This window comes from Salmo salar, chromosome 08, assembly GCF_965601325.2.
Source record: "Salmo salar chromosome 08, fSalSal1, whole genome shotgun sequence".
NCBI lineage: Eukaryota > Metazoa > Chordata > Actinopteri > Salmoniformes > Salmonidae > Salmo > Salmo salar.
In genome coordinates this window covers 39238714-39259296 of record NC_138298.1, presented here as the reverse complement: position 1 = coordinate 39259296, position 20583 = coordinate 39238714, and the positions used below count along the sequence as shown (strand labels likewise).

General features: G+C 43.3%; 1 protein-coding gene across 1 annotated transcript; it reads left to right on the top strand.

Annotated features, from left to right (window-relative positions):
* Positions 1–974: 974 nt before the first annotated feature.
* On the top strand, positions 975–20487 carry LOC123744252 (NACHT, LRR and PYD domains-containing protein 3-like). The gene is made up of 14 exons (XM_082978289.1): positions 975–1066; positions 6291–6568; positions 11059–11225; positions 11930–13730; positions 14308–14481; positions 14561–14734; positions 15408–15581; positions 17608–17654; positions 17783–18338; positions 18704–18759; positions 19387–19424; positions 19818–19882; positions 20015–20203; positions 20365–20487. The coding sequence occupies exons 2-13, from the start codon at positions 6318–6320 to the stop codon at positions 20139–20141; spliced, it is 3630 nt and encodes a 1209-aa protein (XP_082834415.1). The 5' UTR covers positions 975–1066; positions 6291–6317; the 3' UTR covers positions 20142–20203; positions 20365–20487.
* Positions 20488–20583: the final 96 nt, after the last annotated feature.

Sequence of the window (20583 nt, the reverse complement as noted above, 5' to 3'; positions counted from 1 at the left end):
AGGTGTTGTAAATGTAGTGTAGTCAGTCTGTTAAGGTGAGGTGCTGTAAATGTAGTGTAGTCAGTGTTAAGGTGAGGTGTTGTAAATGTAGTGTAGTCAGTCTGTTATGATGAGGTGTTGTAAATATAGTGTAGTCAGTCTGTTAAGGTGAGGTGCTGTAAATGTAGTGTAGTCAGTCTGTTAAGGTGAGGTGTTGTAAATGTAGTGTAGTCAGTCTGTTAAGATGAGGTGTGTGTGTGTGTGTGTGTGTGTGTGTGTGTGTGTGTGTGTGAGTGTGTGTGTGTGTGTGTGTGTGTGTGTGTGTGTGTGTGTGTGTTAGTGAGAGAGACAGATCCTATGTCAATAATCTATAAGGTCCTATGTTGCTACACAGTGTATTGAGTACGTACTCTCAAATGACACCCTTTTCCCTATATAGTGCACTACTTTAGTCCAGAGCCCTATGGTACCCTTTTCCCTATATAGTGCACTACTTTTACAGTATATCCCTGATACCTCTCTACCTTCCTCTCTCCTCCCTCCCTCTCTCCTCCTTCCACCCCTCCACCTCTCTCCCTCTATCCTCCTTCCACCTCTCCCTCTCTCTTCCTTCCACCTCTCCCTCTCTTCCTTCTACCTCTCCCTCTCTTCCCTCTCTCCACCTCTCCCTCTCTCCCTCCACCTCTCCCTCCTTCCCTCCCTCACTCCACCTATCCCTCTCTCCCTCCCTCTCTCCACCTCTCCCTCCTCCCCTCTCTCCACCCCCCCTTTCTCCGCCCTCTCTCCTCTCTCCCTCCTCCCCTCTCTCCCTCCACCTCTATCCCTCTCTCCCACCCTCTCTCCACCTCTGCCTCCTCCCCTCTCTCCACACCCTCTCTCCTCCCTCCACCTCTCTCCTCCCTCCACCCCCCCTTTCTCTCCTCCCTCTCTCCACCTATCCCTCTCTCCCTCCTCCCCTCTACCTCTACCTCCTCCCCTCTACCTCTCCCTCCTCCCCTCTCCACTTCATGTCCCAACACAGAAAGTCCGTGTTTAAGGAACAAGAGGAAGAAATGGACTTTACAGGTAGAAGACAAAAACATCAGAGGTTTGTAACGTTCTTTATAATTTAATGTAGAAAAGTGTTGTGGAGAAGTTAGGCTTTCATAGAGAGACACATGATTTATGGGAAACACACCTGAAGAATTGTAAAGTTAATACAATACTGATTTCAACTTTACAAAATGATAAGTTTAGTCTTATTTACATTGGTGTTGATTGATATTGATTAGCCTAATCAATATGATCCAATGTGATGTTATAGGCTACAGAGATATGAGGTAGAGTATTATTGGTAAAGGCGACTGACAGCACATTATCGTGATTATTATCCGCATGACGAAACTGCGTTAGAAGACGTGCATTGGAATTATGTAAAGCTGTCACTATAGAAACACTCTGTGTCGTCAAGTCAGTCAGGTAAATGTTACGAGCAACAATGGTCATAGAAACTATTTAAATGTAGGGCTAAATCAAAGGTGAAAATGCTTTCCTGCGACACGGATCAGGAAGGTGGTGGTCCGTCTTGCTCACTGCTGTGCGCTCGATATAAGTTGGCCGGCGCACCATTGCGTAATGTTACCCACTGGTTTAATCGTTGTCAGAACACCTTTCTTCTGAATACAAGCCCCGGTACAACGGGCGAGAGAAACTGATCGCACCTCATGTTAACTCAAGCAGTGCATGGGTGTATTCACTAAGGGCATTATTCCAACGCCTTTTTTATACACGCCTTTCCTACGCACTTCTCATTAGTTTATATTCAGACTTACCTTATTAATAACGGGCTTTGCAGGCCTGGCTCCCTCGCGTGCGCTGAATAAATGTAATTTAACCGCTGAAAACACCCACTTACCGGCCAAGAGGTTTTCTGGTGGAGTTTTCATTCAACAGCGTTTTTACACAAAATATATTGATAAATAATAAATACAGCAGTTTGATTCATCCTGAAAGTTGTCATATTCAAGTTGAATCCATGAAACATTGGAAGGTGTAAAAAAGTATACAATCGGGGTTGAATAGGGAGGGGTCCTATACATCTACCCTAATTCTCACTAATCATGGAACTGTATAACAACGGTCCAGTCGTCGTGAACCGAGCACCGGGCTACAGGTTTAACCTGCTCCGTGGGGTCTGAGATCCATAACGATTCAAACAGGCCCACATTCTAATGCTAACGACACTCAGGAACAACTTACACTGACTTGACAGAGGAAAGAAAGGTGAACAGAATGGAATGATGCAAAATGTAAGATACAATTTGAAGAAAACGAACACTCAAGTGACAGTTATAAATGTATGTGGGTATTCCTGACCGTGGTTCTCGATAGTGGATGATATTTAATAACATGATACAAATTGTAAAATAAAACGGAGAAAAGCCCGGACATAGCCTATAATTAAAACATTCTGAAGCATACATCAACTTGGCAGGTTAAAGCGCGGGTGTTTAAAATTGCATCCACACCAATTATGAGGGCACACCAGTAGCGGTGCGGGGGTAAAATCGCTGTTAATTCACGTCTTTCAACCGTGAGATAGACTATGGGCCTAAAGGCCGAGACAAGAAGAAGACACAGTGGCAGAATAAATTCAACCACCACAAAACCGGAAAGCAACATCTTTCCGGTTAAATCCACACAGCATATTACATGTAACAGACATGACCTACAGACCTACAGACATGACCTACAGCATGGTCAAGCAAGGTCGTGTGTCTGACATTTTCTGACTACTAAACAACTATTGATTTAGAACCACAGAGAGTTACTGCACGTTGTAAAGAATGGTTCATGGTACTGATGTCTGTGCGTGTTCATACATGTAGAAAAAACATGTTGACTCACCCTACTTGTAGAGAAACACCAATGACATCCTCCTCTCTGTCATGTTGACAAAACGGTCTACCACTCTGTTATACAGTACACAGTCTATCACTCTGTTATACAGTACACGGTCTATCACTCTGTTATACAGTACACGGTCTATCACTCTGTTATACAGTACACTGTCTATCACTCTGTTATACAGTACACGGTCTATCACTCTGTTATACAGTTGTCATGAAGTTGGCCTGTGGGTAAGGTTTATGACCCCCCCATAAATACCTTTCTCCCTTCCCTCTCTCTCTGACTCTACTGAAGGACTCTTGAATAGCCTTTGTTAAACATAGAGAGTCTGGGAACATCAAACAAGTGGGGGGAAAGGAACCATATTTCGGTAATAGAATCAGTTGAAAATATGCGTTGGTACTTAATGTATATGATATCTGTTCGGTTGTCATCTAAGACATTATGACTGATGACAGGACGACATAAACTGTATCTGGGAAAGTCAACACATTGTAGTTATCAGATTCACATGGAATTGTTGTGCAAATTAAATGTTTGAATATGAAACTATTGGTGATGAGATTAAATGTAATTTTAGCTTCCAAATGAGAGAATTGGGTTTTCATAAGGTTAGAGCCCTGCTCAATCAGTGGCCCGCCCCTGTGAAGAGACATGGGTTATAAACTATGAAACACACCCTTCTCCCCCTCCACTATATAAGCCCTTGACGAAAATGTAACCTCCTGTTTTGAGGACGATAGGACGACGGTCCATACGTTAAAAGGGACTAACATGTCAACTACAGAACTAAGCCAACCTCAGCGTGAGCTTTGGTTATGAATGGTATGAACTTTGAACTCTTATTCACTAAAGAAGTGAGACCTCCTAGCCGTTGAGTTAGCAGCGGCCGCTGTAAACGTGGGCTAGGAAAGAACAGATGACATATCCAGTCTAACACACAACGAAGATACTACAACGTATCCAATTTACCACCAGGGACATTCTTCCGAGGACAGGAAGATCTCTGTTGGCCAACACGGCCAGCATCTACGACCAACCTACGGAAGCGCAGCTCAGAGTAAATGTTTATTGCATTTTCCTTTTCCAAATGGGCGGTAATTTAGAATGCATAAGATACTGTATTTACGATAGCACAGCTTCTCCCTTTGTTCCTCAGTCTTCCCGCTCTTTCATTCAAGCCCAACCCCCTCTCTTTGTGTAACAAGCCATCATACAGGTTCCGTCCACCAGGGATGTTCTCTGTATGACATAATTAGCATTTTATGTATATATAATTCTGTGTGATTAGTTAGGTATTTAGTAAATAAATAATTAAACCCAATTTTGTATCGCTGATTCAACTTGTTAGCCAGGGTTCGTGAAGATAACCAAGAATTTACACATTTCAGATGAGACTGAAATAAGGTGACGATTAATATTGACTGCTATTGATGTAAAATATTACTAGGTCTTTCAGAGATTATGCGGAAGATAACAGCTCTATAAACACTCTTTCGTGGTGCCCCGACTTTCTAGTTAATTACATTTACATGATTAGCTCAATCAGGTAATATTAATTACAGAGAAAGGATTTTATAGAATAGCATGTCATGCTTTCTCCTGTGAGATACATTCCGCCTCTTGTGAATTGAAGGACAATTATGAAGCACAGAGAGACGAAAGATACATTCTTTTATGTATAAAAAAAAAAATTGTTGGTCAATTTTTTGGGGGGGAAGCCTGGCTTCGGTTGGTATAGAATAAATATCTCTCAGCTATGTTAACGGTCTGTAAAGTCTACTTGGTGAATGTTATAATGTCTACTACCGTCTGTCAATCTAAACTGTAACGTCTTTTTAGTTGTGTGTACCCCAGGTAGACTAGCTGTTGTTATGGAGTCAGAGGATCCAACCAGGTAGACTAGCTGTTGTTATGGAGTCAGGGGATCCAACCAGGTAGACTAGCTGTTGTTATGGAGTCAGGGGATTCAACCAGGTAGACTAGCTGTTGTTATGGAGTCAGGGGATCAACCAGGTAGACTAGCTGTTGTTATGGAGTCAGTTGATCCAACCAGGTAGACTAGCTGTTGTTATGTAGTCAAAGGATCCAACCAGGTAGACTAGCTGTTGTTATGGAGTCAGAGGATCCAACCAGGTAGACTAGCTGTTGTTATGGAGTCAGAGGATCCAACCAGGTAGACTAGCTGTTGTTATGGAGTCAGGGGATCCAACCAGGTAGACTAGCTGTTGTTATGGAGTCAGGGGATCCAACCAGGTAGACTAGCTGTTGTTATGGAGTCAGGGGATCCAACCAGGTAGACTAGCTGTTGTTATGGAGTCAGGGGATCCAACCAGGTAGACTAGCTGTTGTTATGGAGTCAGGGGATCCAACCAGGTAGACTAGCTGTTGTTATGGAGACAGGGGATCCAACCAGGTAGACTAGCTGTTGTTATGGAGACAGGGGATCCAACCAGGTAGACTAGCTGTTGTTATGGAGTCAGAGGATCCAACCAGGTAGACTAGCTGTTGTTATGGAGTCAGCTAATGGGGATCCAACCAGGTAGACTAGCTGTTGTTATGGAGTCAGCTAATGGGGATCCAACCAGGTAGACTAGCTGTTGTTATGGAGTCAGGGGATCCAACCAGGTAGACTAGCTGTTGTTATGGAGTCAGGGGAGCCAACCAGGTAGACTAGCTGTTGTTATGGAGTCAGGGGATCCAACCAGGTAGACTAGCTGTTGTTATGGAGTCAGAGGATCCAACCAGGTAGACTAGCTGTTGTTATGGAGTCAGGGGATCCAACCAGGTAGACTAGCTGTTGTTATGGAGTCAGGGGATCCAACCAGGTAGACTAGCTGTTGTTATGGAGACAGGGGATCCAACCAGGTAGACTAGCTGTTGTTATGGAGTCAGGGGATCCAACCAGGTAGACTAGCTGTTGTTATGGAGTCAGGGGATCCAACCAGGTAGACTAGCTGTTGTTATGGAGTCAGGGGATCCAATCAGGTAGAATAGCTGTTGTTATGGAGTCAGGGGATCCAACCAGGTAGACTAGCTGTTGTTATGGAGTCAGCTAATGGGGATCCAACCAGGTAGACTAGCTGTTGTTATGGAGTCAGGGGATCCAATCAGGTAGACTAGCTGTTGTTATGGAGTCAGGGGATCCAATCAGGTAGACTAGCTGTTGTTATGGAGTCAGGGGATCCAACCAGGTAGACTAGCTGTTGTTATGGAGTCAGGGGATCCAACCAGGTAGACTAGCTGTTGTTATGGAGACAGCCAATGGTGATCCAGGTCAAAGTAATAACAGATTGGACTGTTTAAATGCAACATGAAGTCTCTGTTTGAACTCTGACCTCAGACAGTAAAAGTGTTGTCATTGTTAATTGTTCTTCAACAATGTTCAGAAATATTGACCATTCTGTTATTTCTTATTGTAGCTGAGTGAGCTGTGACTTACATCTAAAATGAGTCTCTCTGGGGAGAGAGAGGAGGGGACCACTGCCTCTAAAATGAGTCTCTCTGGGGAGAGAGAGGAGGAGACCACTGCCTCTAAAATGAGTCTCTCTGGGGAGAGAGAGGAGGAGACCACTGCCTCTAAAATGAGTCTCTCTGGGGAGAGAGAGGAGGGGACCACTGCCTCTAAATCGAGTCTCTCTGGGGAGAGCGAGGAGGGAACCACTGCCTCTAAAATGACTCAAGACACCAGTTCTAAGAGGTAAGCGATTAATTGTAAATATATACAGTTCTCTTAAAGCTAGATTCCTTAACGGTGAAACCATCTGTTTGGGATGTTACAACAACAAAGATGTTACTACAAACAACAAACACAGTTTTTTCCCCTCGGACATCGTTGCACACGCTGCCAGACGCTCTTCTCCCTCCGGTGTCAACAAATCACTGTTAATCAGATATGAGGAGTTAGAGAGTTAAATTTGGTAAACTCTGAATCAGTAGTGGTGCGTGGGTAAAATCACTGGGGAAGCCAAGCCTCCCCCAAAAAGCCATATTAAAACCCATGTGTTGTGATCATTTTGTTGTTTGCTCTATAACCTGTTAGTTCATATGCCTTGACACCGTGATATATAGGACTAAAGGCTGAGACAATAAGACACAGTGATATATAGGACTAAAGGCTGAGACAATAAGACACCGTGATATATAGGACTAAAGGCCTAGACAATAAGACACCGTGATATATAGGACTAAAGGCCTAGACAATAAGACACCGTGATATATAGGACTAAAGGCCTAGACAATAAGACACCGTGATATATAGGACTAAAGGCCTAGACAATAAGACACAGTGATATATAGGACTAAAGGCTGAGACAATAAGACACTGTGATATATAGGACTAAAGGCCTAGACAATAAGACACCGTGATATATAGGACTAAAGGCTGAGACAATAAGACACTGTGATATATAGGACTAAAGGCTGAGACAATAAGAAGACACAGTGGAATAAATTCAACCACACCTTTGTTTTATCACAAAACCGGATAGAAACCTCTGTCCAGTGAAGTCCACAAAGCATATTGTATTTAAGTAGAAAGATAATGTTGACTCACCCTACTTGTAAAGAAACACAAATGCCATCCTCCTGTCTTTCATGTTGACAAAACAGTCTATCACTCTGACACACAGTACCCACTTTTATGAATGAATGGTTGGATCAGAATGGCCGTTATAATCATTAGCCATTACAGAGAATTAAGTAAAACCACAAGTCCAAATCCCTATCTCCATCCATGGCTAATTTAGGAAAGGGCAAGATTTACCTAGCTGGCAAGCAAGCCACAACGAGGTGCAACAATTCAAGTTCTTCTGTCAATGAAATATGCTCTCAATGGGATTTGATAGGAGTGACGGCAAATCCAAACTGGCTTCCCTTGACACTGTTTTTTGTGTGCCAGGACCATTCACAGTTAAGCTCACTCAGTTTAGCTCAACGCTGATTGGCAAATTTTTGTATACTTTTTGTGTCAAGGAATGCCAGATGCTCTCTGGCTTCCCTTGTCTTCAATGCTACAGAGTACACAGTGGCAGAATACCTGACCAGCGTGACTGACCCAAAATTAAGGAAAGCTTTGACTATGTACAGACTCAGTGAGCATAGCCTTGCTATTGAGAGGCCACCATAGGCAGACCTGGCTCTTAACAGAAGACAGACTATGTGCACACTGCCCAATAAATGAGGTGGAAACTTCGCTGCACTTCCTAACCTCCTGCCAAATGTATGACCATATTAGAGACACATATTTCCCTCAGATTACAAAGACCCACAAAGAATTAAAAAACAAATCAAATTTTGATGAACTTCCATATCTACTGGGTGAAATACCACAGTGTGCCATCACAGCAGCACGATTTGTGACCTGTTGCTACAAGAAAAGGGCAACCAGTGAAGAACAAACACCATTGTAAATACAACCCATATTTATGTTTATTTATTTTCCCTTTTGTACTTTAACCATTTGTACATCGTTATAACACTGTACATTGCCATAATATAACATTTAACATGTATATTCCTTTGAAACGTGTGAGTGTAATGTTTACTGTCAATTTTTTATTGATTATTTCACTTTTGTTTATTATTTATTTCACTTGCTTTGGCAATGTAAACATATGTTTCCCATGCCAATAAAGCCCCTTGAATTGAATAGATGTCCTACATGTATAGAGACAGAGGGGGCGCTGTTTTGCTCACTCAGATGCTTTCTCCTCTGAGATACATTCAGCCTCTTGTGAATTGAAGGAACATTATGAAACGCAGAGAGACGAAAGATGAATGGTTTTATTTTTTGTATTTTTTTTCTATTGGTCTATTTTTTGGGGGAAGCCTGGCTTCCCTTGGCATCCATGCATACACGCCACTGCCCCGAGTTCAACTCGGGATACCCAGTACCACTAGGCGGCAGCGTAGTCTAGTGGTTAGAGTGTTGGACTAATAACCGAAAGGTTGCAAGATTGAATCCCTGAGCTGACAAGGTACAAATCTGTTGTTCTGCCCCTGAACAAGGCACTTAACCCACTGTTCCTAGGCCGTCATTGAAAATAAGAATTTGTTCTTAACTGACTTGCCTAGTTAAACAAAGTTAAAATGCCAGAAAAGTGTAATCTTTTAGCCAGGTACATTTCTATGGCAATGAATCCTTCAGAACTAACCTAAGTGTTATACTACGAAGCAAGCTACATCTACTCAGGCATTTATAAAGCTAGCCAGCTTCCGTTCCGTTAGCCAGCTTCCGTTAGCCAGCTTCCGTTAGCCAGCTTCCGTTAGCCAGCTTCCGTTAGCCAGCTTCCGTTAGCGTCACATTCCAGATCAGGCTTCATCCATACTAGGACGGTGGAAATTGCTCACCCGCCTGCTGCTATTAAAGCCAATTTCTGCTTGATCTGGCAATGTGGTGTACGGTTCGGAGGATCAGCCAGAAGAGGACTGGCCACCCCTCATAGCCTGGTTCCTCTCTAGGTGTCTTCCTAGGTTCTGGCCTTTCTAGGGAGTTTTTCCTAGCCACCGTGCTTCTACACCTGCATTGCTTGCTGTTTGGGGTTTTAAGCTGGGTTTCTGTACAGCACTTTGAGATATCAGCTGATGTATGAAGGGCTTTATAAATACATTTGATTTGATTTGCTCAGTTTAGCAACTGTGGAGCCTCCATAGGCTTGGAGGCCAAATTGAACTTTGTACGGCGATGCCATGCGCCTCCCATAGCTCCGTATAGCTCCGCATTGACATGATTGGTTGATGGTAGGTGGGGGTGGGAGATTTCTTCCTGCTCAACACCTCTGCTCTACTCATGAGCAGGCTTTTGACTGCTCGTGAATGAGGCACATTGCTAGTCGAACACCGAACACTTCGTTGAGATAATGCTGAAATATCAAATCCATGAGGCAGTAACACATTTTCATTTGTGCCGAAATCAAAATCAAAGAAAAGTTATCTAGCAAATTCAGCAGGCTATGTTGTGAAATAGGTTTTTTAGCAGTTCCGCCTTTTTTATTACTTACCGTTAATGCTGACTTTGGTGTGCTTATGAATGTAAAGCATCCTATCTGTTTAACAGCTTGTTGCGTTGCGGCTGTAGACATATCATCCATAGAAGGTTCTGGTAGGCCGTCATTGTAAATAAGAATTTGTTCTTAACTGACTTGCCTAGTTAAATAAAGATTAAATACAAAAATAAAGGCTCAGCATGGTCAATCTGACGTCTGCATTGGCCGTGCAGCATTTTACGGTGATACGGCCTATGCAGAAGTCAGGGCGTTCATACTTCCTGTTCTTCGAGGAGCAGTGCAGAGCTGTTGTCAAGGAAGTGAGTTTGTGTTTATACAGGACCTCCCGCCCCCACCTACCGTCAAGCAATCATGTCAATGCAGAGCTATATGATTAATATAATCTTTAAATCAGTCATCTTCCTCAAATGAAGGGGAGGATGACCCAATCTGTGTGAGAGGAAGGGTATCTGATTTCATTGGTCCTCAACTAGTGGCTCAGACACTTCATTCAGGATAAGTGGAGTTAGCCCTGAGTTAACCTGCCTAAATGAAGAGTTCGGGGTTCGACTAGCCATGTGCGACACACAGTTATAAGCCTACTAGACTTAGCAGCGGGCGTATACACCATCACTGTATGGACGAAGCCGGACCTGGAATGTGAACCTAACTGAAGCTGGCTAGCTAACTGAAGCTGGCTAGCTAACTGAAGCTGGCTAGCTAACTGAAGCTGGCTAGCTAACTGAAGCTGGCTAGCTAACTGAAGCTGGCTAGCTGCTAACTGAAGCTGGCTAGCTGCTAACTGAAGATGGCTAGCTGCTAACTGAAGATGGCTAGCTGCTAACTGAAGATGGCTAGCTGCTAACTGAAGATGGCTAGCTGCTAACTGAAGATGGCTAGCTGCTAACTGAAGATGGCTAGCTGCTAACTGAAGATGGCTAGCTGCTAACTGAAGATGGCTAGCTGCTAACTGAAGATGGCTAGCTGCTAACTGAAGATGGCTAGCTGCTAACTGAAGATGGCTAGCTTTATAAAAGACACAGTAGAAACCACTCAGTGCTGCTGTTTTCCCAAATGCGGATTCACTTAAAAATTAAACATCAGGAATTATACAGTAGAAGGTCCATTATACAGTTGTTAAAATGAAGTAGATGAGGTATTGATGTGATATTGATGAGGTGATCTGTCTCCCTGTTTTGTTCAGTGTCCAGAAGCCCAGTTCAGAGTCACCTACAACCAGCCTGTTATCAATGAAGAGTGATCAGCCACCTGCTTTCAGCCAGGAACCATTACCAGATGACAATAAGGAAGTGGAGAGTTTGGACAGTGAGGATGTATTAAAGATCACACACAACCTTCTGGACAGAAGAAGTAAGACTGTGTTTCATACAATATTACAAAGTATGGTTCACACTGTTGGATTCGACATTTTGAACATTGAGATATTAAATAAATGATAGAGAAGAAGCATAGAATATCTGTAGAAAGACAGATAGCTGTGGAATGTGTTGGGGGACGGGAGCAGAGCACCGTGTTGATACAGGGGAGACAGATGGACATCTGTGGATAAGATGAAGGAGGTGTTGAGGTCAGGAGGTGAGGACAGATTCTCTTAAGAGAGTAATAAGGGTTTGGTTTCCTGTTTCTCTTCCTGTAGAACCATAAGATGAAAGGATTGAAGAAGAGTGTTTTTATTTTACCTTTATTTAACTAGGCAAGTCAGTTAAGAACAAATTCTTATTTTCAATGACGGCCTAGGAACAGTGGGTTAACTGCCTTGTTCAGGGGCGGGAACGACAGATTTTTACCTTGTCAGCTCAGGGATTCAATCTTGCAACCTTTCGGTTACTAGTCCAATGCTCTAACCACTAGGCTACCCTGCCGTTTTAAGAGGGATATAAATATCTGGATGGGACAAATGTTGGGTTGTCTGAATTACAGCTGTACAGAACCTTTGGGAAGAATTAAACTTGGTTACAGGTTCTCTAGTGTGCGTGGGTTATTTACTCTGAAAAATAAGAACGTAACACACACACATTAACTGATTAGTCCCAACTCTCATTGTTTTCCTACAGGTCAAACTCTGCTGACAGTCCAACAAGACATCAAGGCTAAACTGAAACACAAGTATCAACACATATCTGAAGGAATTGGACACCATGGAAACCAAAGTCTGTTCAAGGACATCTACACAGAGCTCTACATCACAGAGGGTGGAAGTGGAGGGCTCAATAATGAACATGAGGTTAGACAGATAGAGATGGCATCCAAGAAGCAAACCACACAAGAGACACCAATCAAATGCGACGACATCTTCAAGCCTTTACCTGGACAAGACAAACCTATCAGAACTGTGCTGACAAAAGGAATCGCTGGCATTGGAAAAACAGTCTCTGTGCAGAAGTTCCTCCTTGACTGGGCAGAGGGAAAAGCAAATCAGGACGTTCATTTCATGTTTCCTCTTCCTTTCCGTGATCTGAACCTGAAAAAGGACCAATACAGTCTGATGCAACTTCTTTCCCACTACTTCTCAGAGCTGAAAGAGATTGACAGCATTGAAGATGGTGAAACCAAAACTGTTTTCATTTTTGATGGTCTGGATGAGTGTCGACTTCCTCTAGACTTCAAAAACAATGAGAAGTGCTGTGATGTCACGAAGCCAACCTCAGTGGACGTGCTGCTGACAAACCTCATCGAGGGGAATCTGCTTCCATCTGCTCTCCTCTGGATAACCACACGACCTGCAGCAGCCAATCAGATCCCTCCTGAGTGTGTTGACCAGGTGACAGAGGTACGAGGGTTCAATGAGCGACAGAAGGAGGAGTACTTCAGGAAGAAAATCACAGATCAGAATCTGGCCAATGATATCATCAAACACATGAAGACATCAAGGAGCCTCCACATCATGTGCCACATGCCAGTCTTCTGTTGGATATCAGCCACTGTCCTTGAGATGATACTGAAAGAGGCAGAGAAGGATGAAGTCCCCAAAACTCTGACCCAGATGTACTCACACTTCATTCTCATCCAAATCACTTTGAAGAACAGGAAGTACAACAAATCCACAGAAACAAACCCAAAGGAACTGTCTCAGTCAGACAAAGAGATGATCCTGAAACTGGCCAAGCTGGCTTTCCAACAGCTGCAGAAGGGCAACCTGATCTTCTATGAGGAGGACCTGAGAGAGTGTGGCCTTGATGTCACAGAGGCATCAGAGTACTCAGCATTGTGTACAGAGATCTTTAAAGAAGAATCTGGGCTGTACCAAGAGAAGGTCTACAGCTTTGTGCATCTGAGCATTCAGGAGTTTCTAGCAGTAGTGCATGCTTTAGAATCATGTCTGGACAAGAAGGAAAATGTTTTCTCCTCCGCTAGTGGTGGTGAGGAGAAGGAGTCAATCCAGTTGTCTGACTTACACAGGAGAGCAGTGGACCAGGCCTTGAAGAGTGAGAATGAACACCTGGACCTGTTCCTCCGCTTCCTTCTGGGTCTATCACTGGAGTCCAATCAGAATCTGTTACGAGGCCTTCTGACACAGACAGGAAGTACAACACAGAGCAATAAGAAAACAGTTGAGAGAACAGTCAGGTACCTTTCAGACAAGATCGAGGAGGAATCCTCACCAGAAAGGATCATCAACTTGTTCCACTGTCTGAATGAACTTGGTGCCAACTCTCTAGTTGAAGACATGCAGACCTCCCTGCGATCAGGAACTCTTTCAGAAACAAGACTAAAACCTGACCAATGTTCAGCCCTGGCCTACCTGTTACTGATGTCAGAGGAGGTGCTGGAGGAGTTTGACCTGAAGACATACAACACATCAGAGGAAGGTTATCAGAGGTTGCTGCCAGTAGTGAAAACCTGCAAGAGAGCACTGTAAGTTCTGTTATTGAGTTGATGTATACAGTCGTGGCCAAAAGTTTTGAGAATGACACAAATAGTAATTTTCACAAAGTCTGCTGCCTCAGTTTGAATGATGGCAATTTGCATATACTCCAGAATGTTATGAAGAGTGATCAGATGAATTGCAATTAATTGCAAAGTCCCTCATTGCCATGCAAATTAACTCAATCCCCAAAAAACATTTCCACTGCATTTCAGCCCTGCCACAAAAGGACCAGCTGACATCATGTCAATGATTCTCTCGTTAACACAGGTGTGAGAGTTGACGAGGACAAGGCTGGAGATCACTCTGTCATGCTGATTGAGTTCAAATAACAGACTGGAATCTTCAAAAGGAGTGTGGTGCTTAGAATCATTGTTTTTCCACTGTCAAATGGGGCGGCAGGGTAGCCTAGTGGTTGGAGTGTAGGACTAGTAACTGAAAAGTTGCAAGTTTTAATTTAATATTTGAAATTAATATTTGTGTCGTTCTCAAAACTTTTGTCCACGACTGTACAGTATCATTATAATGAAGGATTTGTATATCTAACAGATTATCTCCTTTCTGCAGACTGAATGGCTGTGAACTCACATATGTATCCTGTGAGACTCTGTCTTCAGCTCTGCAGACACCAAACTCCCCCCTGAGAGAACTGGACCTCAGCTACAATGACCTGGGAGACAGAGGAGTGGAACTGCTCTGTGTTGGACTAACCAGTCCACTCTACAACATACAGACACTAGTGTGAGCTTACTATCTTCAGTATTAGTTATTATGTGGATGTTTTAAACATGTGTTAATCATGTGCTCTTCTGCCCTCTAGTCTAGGTCAGTGTGGTCTGACAGAGGGTTGCTGTTCAGATCTGGCCTCAGTCCTGAGTTCACCCAACTCACAACTGAAACAACTGGAGCTGAGAGACAATGACCTGCAGGACTCAGGAGTTACACTGCTGTCTGCTGGACTGGAGGATCCAGACTGTAAACTACACACACTGAGGTGTGTGTGTGTGTGTGTGTGTGTGTGTGTGTGTGTGTGTGTGTGTGTGTGTGGTGTGTGTGTGTGTGTGTGTGTGTGTGTGTGTGTGTGTGTGTGTGTGTGTGTTGCAAGCGTTCAAATTTGTCCTCTACTCCCCTCTAGTCTAGGTCAGTGTGGTCTGACAGAGGGTTGCTGTTCACATCTGGCCTCGGTCCTGAGTTCACCCAACTCACAACTGAAACAACTGGAGCTGAGAGACAATGACCTGCAGGACCCAGGAGTTACACTGCTGTCTGCTGGACTGGAGGATCCAGACTGTAAACTACACACACTGGGGTAAGTACAGCTGTTTCAGTCAGGTCTGTACTGAGCTGAGTTACACTGCTGTCTGCTGGACTGGAGGATCCAGACTGTAAATTACACACACTGGGGTAAGTACAGCTGTTTCAGTCAGGTCTGTACTGAGCTGAGTTACACTGCTGTCTGCTGGACTGGAGGATCCAGACTGTAAACTACACACACTGGGGTAAGTACAGCTGTTTCAGTCAGGTCTGTACTGAGCTTAGTAAAACAAATACTCTGAAAATCTAATATTTCATCACAATGTTTGTTTCATGGACAATTGGATGGGTGACCTACAAGATGATTGACACCAGTACACCAACCTAGACAGCTGTTGTGTGTCTCTCTGTAGGCTGTCTGGCTGTCTGGTCACAGAGGAGGGCTGTGCTGCTCTGTCTTCAGCTCTGAGGTCAAACCCCTCCCACTTGAAAGAGCTGGACCTGAGCTACAATCACCCAGGAGACTCTGCAGGGGGACTGCTTTCAGCTGCTCTGGTGGATCGCACATATAAACTGATGAAGCTGAAGTAAGTCACAATAGATGTCCTAATAGTGTGAGCTGCGTTTGTGTCATATGTACAGTCGTGGCCAAAGGTTTTGAGAATGACACAAATATTAATTTCCACAAAGTTTGCTGCTTCAGTGTCTTCAGATATTTTTGTCAGATGTTACTATGGAATACTGAAGTATAATTACAAGCATATCATAAGTGTCAAAGGCTTTTATTGACAATTACATGAAGTTGATGCAAAGAGTCAATATTTGCGGTATTGACCCTTCTTTTTCAAGACCTCTGCAATCCGCCCTGGCATCCTGTCAATTAACTTCTGGGCCACATCCTGACTGATGGCAGCCCATTCTTGCATAATCAATGCTTGGAGTTTGTCAGAATTTGTGGGGTTTTGTTTGTCCACCGGCCTCTTGAGGATTGACCACACGTTCTCAATGTGATTCAGGTCTGGGGAGTTTCCTGGCCATGGACCCAAAATATCGATGTTTTGTTCCCCGAGCCACTTAGTTATGACTTTTGCCTTATGGCAAGGTGCTCCATCATGCTGGAAAATGGCATTGCTCGTCACCAAACTGTTCCTGGATGGTTGGGAGAAGTTGCTCTCTGAGGATGTGTTGCTACCATTCTTGATTCATGTCTGTGTTCTTAGGCAAAATTGTGAGTGAGCCCACTCCCTTGGCTGAGAAGCAACCCCACACATGAATGGTCTCAGGATGTTTTACTGTTGGCATGACACAGGACTGATGGTAGCGCTCACCTTGTCTTCTCCGGACAAGCTTTTTTTCCGGATGCCCCAAACAATCGGAAAGGGGATTCATCAGAGAAAATGACTTTACCCCAGACCTCAGCAGTCCAATCTCTGTACGTTTTGCAGAATATCATTCTGTCCCTGATGTTTTTCCTTGAGAGAAGTGGCTTCTTTGCTGCCCTTCTTGACACAAGCCATCCTCCAAAAGTCTTCTCCTCACTGTGCGTGCAGATGCACTCACACCTGCCTGCTGCCATTCCTGAGCAAGCTCTGTACTAGTGGTGCCCTGATCCCGCAGCTGAATCAACTTTAGGAGACGGTCATGGTGCTTGCTGGACTTTCTTGGGCACCCTGAAGCCTTCTTCACAACAATTGAACTGCTCTCCTTGAAGTTCTTGATGATCCGATAAGTGGTTGATTTAGGTGCAATCTTCCTGGCAGCAATATCCTTGCCTGTGAAGCCCTTTTTGTGCAAAGCAATGATGACGGCACGTGTTTCCTTGCAGGTAACCATGGTTGACAGAGGAAGAACAATGACTCCAAGCACCACCCTCCTAAGCTTCCAGTCTGTTATTCGAACTCAATCAGCATGACAGAGTGATCTCCAGCCTTGTCCTTGTCAACACTCACACCTGTGTTAACGAGAGAATCACTGACATGATGTCTGCTGGTCCTTTTTTGGCAGGGCTGAAATGCAGTGGAAATGTTTTTTGGGGATGCAGTTCATTTGCATGGCAAAGAGGGACTTTGCAATTAATTGCAATTCATCTGATCACTCTTCATAATATTCTGGAGTATATGCAAATTGTCATCATACAAACTGAGGCAGCAGACTTTGTGAAAATTAAAATTAGTGTCAATCTCAAAAACTTTTGGCCACGACTGTAGTGTAGTAGGTTCAGTAACATGAGGACATGATGGTAGTATTAAGAGGAAGTTTACTCAGCAGGCTTAGCACTCCAACACAGCATACATCATCACCACATGAATACTATTGTTTTGCATCTCTGATATCCTGTTGGAATTGTAATCCGTTCTGTATGCAGTAGATAGGATATAATAATTGTATGTCTCTAGTAATGAATTGTACTCCGTTCTGTATGCAATAGGTGGGATAGAATACCTGTATGTCTCTAGTAATGAATTGTACTCCGTTCTGTATGCAGTGGGTAGGATAGAATACCTGTATGTCTCTAGTAATGAACTTGGATAGTGCACCAGAACACAACAATGTGGTTTAAATGTTGACTGCTTTATTAGGTCTTTTTCAGTCAATAACCTGTTTCTCCTACAGTGTGAATCATGGTGGAGAGTGCAGGCTGAAATCAGGGCTGAGGAAATGTAAGTCTCTTCAATCCTAATTAACTGCATAATCAGAAGCATAGTAACTAATCAATACTTGTTCTGTACCTACAAAACAACATTTTACATTCACATGTGGTTCGATTAAACTCTCCTGTTGTCTATAGATGCATGTCATCTCACCCTCGACCCAAATACAGCAAACCCACACGTGGTACTGTCTGAGGGGAACAGGAAGGTGACACGGGTGGAAGAGAGGCAGCATTATGAAGACCATCCAGACAAATTTGATTGTCTTCCCCAAGTTCTCTGCAGAGAAGGCTTATCTGGATCTCGTTATTACTGGGAGGTGGAGAGGGATGGTAGCATGGCTGTCGTTGGTGTGGTGTACAAAGGAATGAAGAGGAAGGGAAGGGGGGTTGACAGTGACATTGGAGCCAATAGGGAGTCCTGGTGTTTACTCTGCTCTCATAGTGGTTATTGCTTTTACCATCCTGGAGTCTGTAGCAGAGTCGTCCCTGGTCCTGTTTCTAACAGAGTTGGAGTGTATCTGGACTGGCCAGCTGGTACATTGTCCTTCTATAGTGTGTCCTCCTCTGGTACACTGACACACCTTTACACAGAACACACCACATTCACTGAACCCCTCTATCCTGGGTTTGGGGTTTCCTCCTCCTCTTCCTCAGTGACCCTGTGTCAGATAGATGACCAACACATTCAGAGGTGAGTCATATAGCAATGTTTATCATTTGTTTTCCTCTGGAATCATTTCTATAATTACATTAGTAGTGGTGTGTTTTAATGTGTTCTGTTGGACCTACAGACAGTTAGATTAGTAGTAGTGGTGTGTTTTAATGTGTTCTGATGGACCTACAGACAGTTAGATTAGTAGTAGTGGTGTGTTTTAATGTGTTCTGTTGGACCTACAGACAGTTAGATTAGTAGTAGTGGTGTGTTTTAATGTGTTCTGTTGGACCTACAGACAGTTAGATTAGTAGTAGTGGTGTGTTTTAATGTGTTCTGTTGGACCTACAGACAGTTAGATTAGTAATAGTGGTGTGTTTTAATGTGTTCTGTTGGACCTACAGAAATGGACCTACAGACCATGGTGGAGAGTGTTGGATCAAGCCTGGACCTGAGAAACGTGAGTGTTAACTGATAATTGTTTTTAAATCAAAATATTTTTAAAGCGTTCATTATAGTTAAGTCCCAGGCAAGGAACACAATCATGATCTATTTGGTCAAAACAAACTTAAAGGTAGAGTCAGCGATATGACGTAGATGCTCAAACTAAACAGCATAGTGGGTCAATTTCTACAACAACTAAGAGCATTGTACCGCAAGGCTAAACTTCTCCGCTGTTTTGGTCCCGTGACTACCACTCTGTAAGAGAGTGAAGAGAACCCTTCCACATAGGCAGATACTGTGTGTGACTGTGTGAGAGAGAAGTCAGGCATCTTGCTCATCACAATATCTGTGGTGCTGCTCGTACATCATAATTTATCTGACTCTACCTTTAAGCTCTCATCCTAGGATCTACCAGAAATCAGACCCCAACATCTACAAAACATGGACCAGAACGATGTTGTTTCCTGCTTCCACAAACATGAATTAATATAACACTAATGTCAGATTATGGTATGCTAATGAGTGTACATTCTGAGACTGTTGATCACTTATATTTATTTTTATTACAAGTCTATTTAATAATTATTAATTCATTATCACATGAGATTGTCTCATTTTAAATAACAACTACTTTTGACTTCAGGGATTCCTCAGAGCTGTAAGACTTGTGACCATGTTGAGGTAAGTCATAATGTCAATTTTTACTTTTACATACCTGCAGGAGTCAGGTACAGTCTCAAAGCCAGGTGTGTACTGACCAACCATTCATACTGGGATATAGACAGTCCTGTGTTCTGTTTGTAGTCATGCAGGATTTTAGCTGGTGTTATATTTTGTCATTAGACAGTTTAATTGATAAATCACCAGCATTCCATGTAACATTGAATACATACATTAGATTAGTTACTTTGGTTAATGGGCCAGTTTCCCAGACACAGATTAAGTCTAGTCCTGGACCTTAAAGAACTTTCTATTGAAACTTCCATTGAGCATGCTTTAAGTCCAGCACTAGACTCAAACGGTGTCCAGGAAACTGGCCCCATATATATTACTGACACGCTTGTCCTTGTTCAGGACTCCACACACTGGCTTCAGATTGAGCCCTTGACTTCCACTGTCCAGGGAGTGACAATGTTCAGGTAAAATAACTACTTTTAACATTTCATTCCACCTGCTAGTGTATTTCCCCATTACCTTTGGGAATAGTCTTCGATTCCAACCTCTCCATTTGACCATTGACCCTCTCTACCATATCTTATTGTTGCCCTCAGACACAGGACACCCAAAGGGAGTTATGAGTGCACAGTGTCTGGGCTCCGCTGGCTGTGTGAGAGAGATGTCATTCTGAAGTCCTGGCTAAATTCCCAATCTGGCCTTCAAACCATCATAGCTACCTAATCATCCCCAGCTTCCAATTGGCTCATTTATCCCCTCTCCTCTCCCCTGCAACTCTTCCCCAGGTCGTTGCTGTACAAAATAATCTCTTCTCTGTCAACTTTCCTGATAAAATAAAGGTTAAATCAATAACAATGGTGTTGACAAAATGGATTGCTCAGTGAGCTGCATGTTGTGTGAATTATGAGACTACATTGTTCTGACTACTACATTGCTCATTTTGTAGGCTGTTCAGGAACGGGAGAAAGATCAGGTGTCCCAAGGATATTCAGAATTTCTCCTGTCAAGTCCAAACAGGCCCTTAAAGCTGAACAGTTGGTTTGCGCTCAAGAATCCCCACTCCACTTCCATCTATCCAGAGGTGCAGTTTTAGCAGGCTGAGGACATGAATCTGTCATATTGTATATGAATAACTGGAATATCATTCTATTTCACTCTCTCTCTC

Bases quoted from the DNA above. Each gene is read 5' to 3' on its own strand.
- LOC123744252 (XM_082978289.1), top strand. From the start codon at position 6,318: ATGAGTCTCTCTGGGGAGAGAGAGGAGGGGACCACTGCCTCTAAAATG. The intron at 14,735-15,407 runs GTGTGTGTGTGT...GTCTCTCTGTAG, and splicing joins TGTAAACTACACACACTGAG to GCTGTCTGGCTGTCTGGTCA. The intron at 18,339-18,703 runs GTGAGTCATATA...TTGGACCTACAG, and splicing joins GATGACCAACACATTCAGAG to AAATGGACCTACAGACCATG.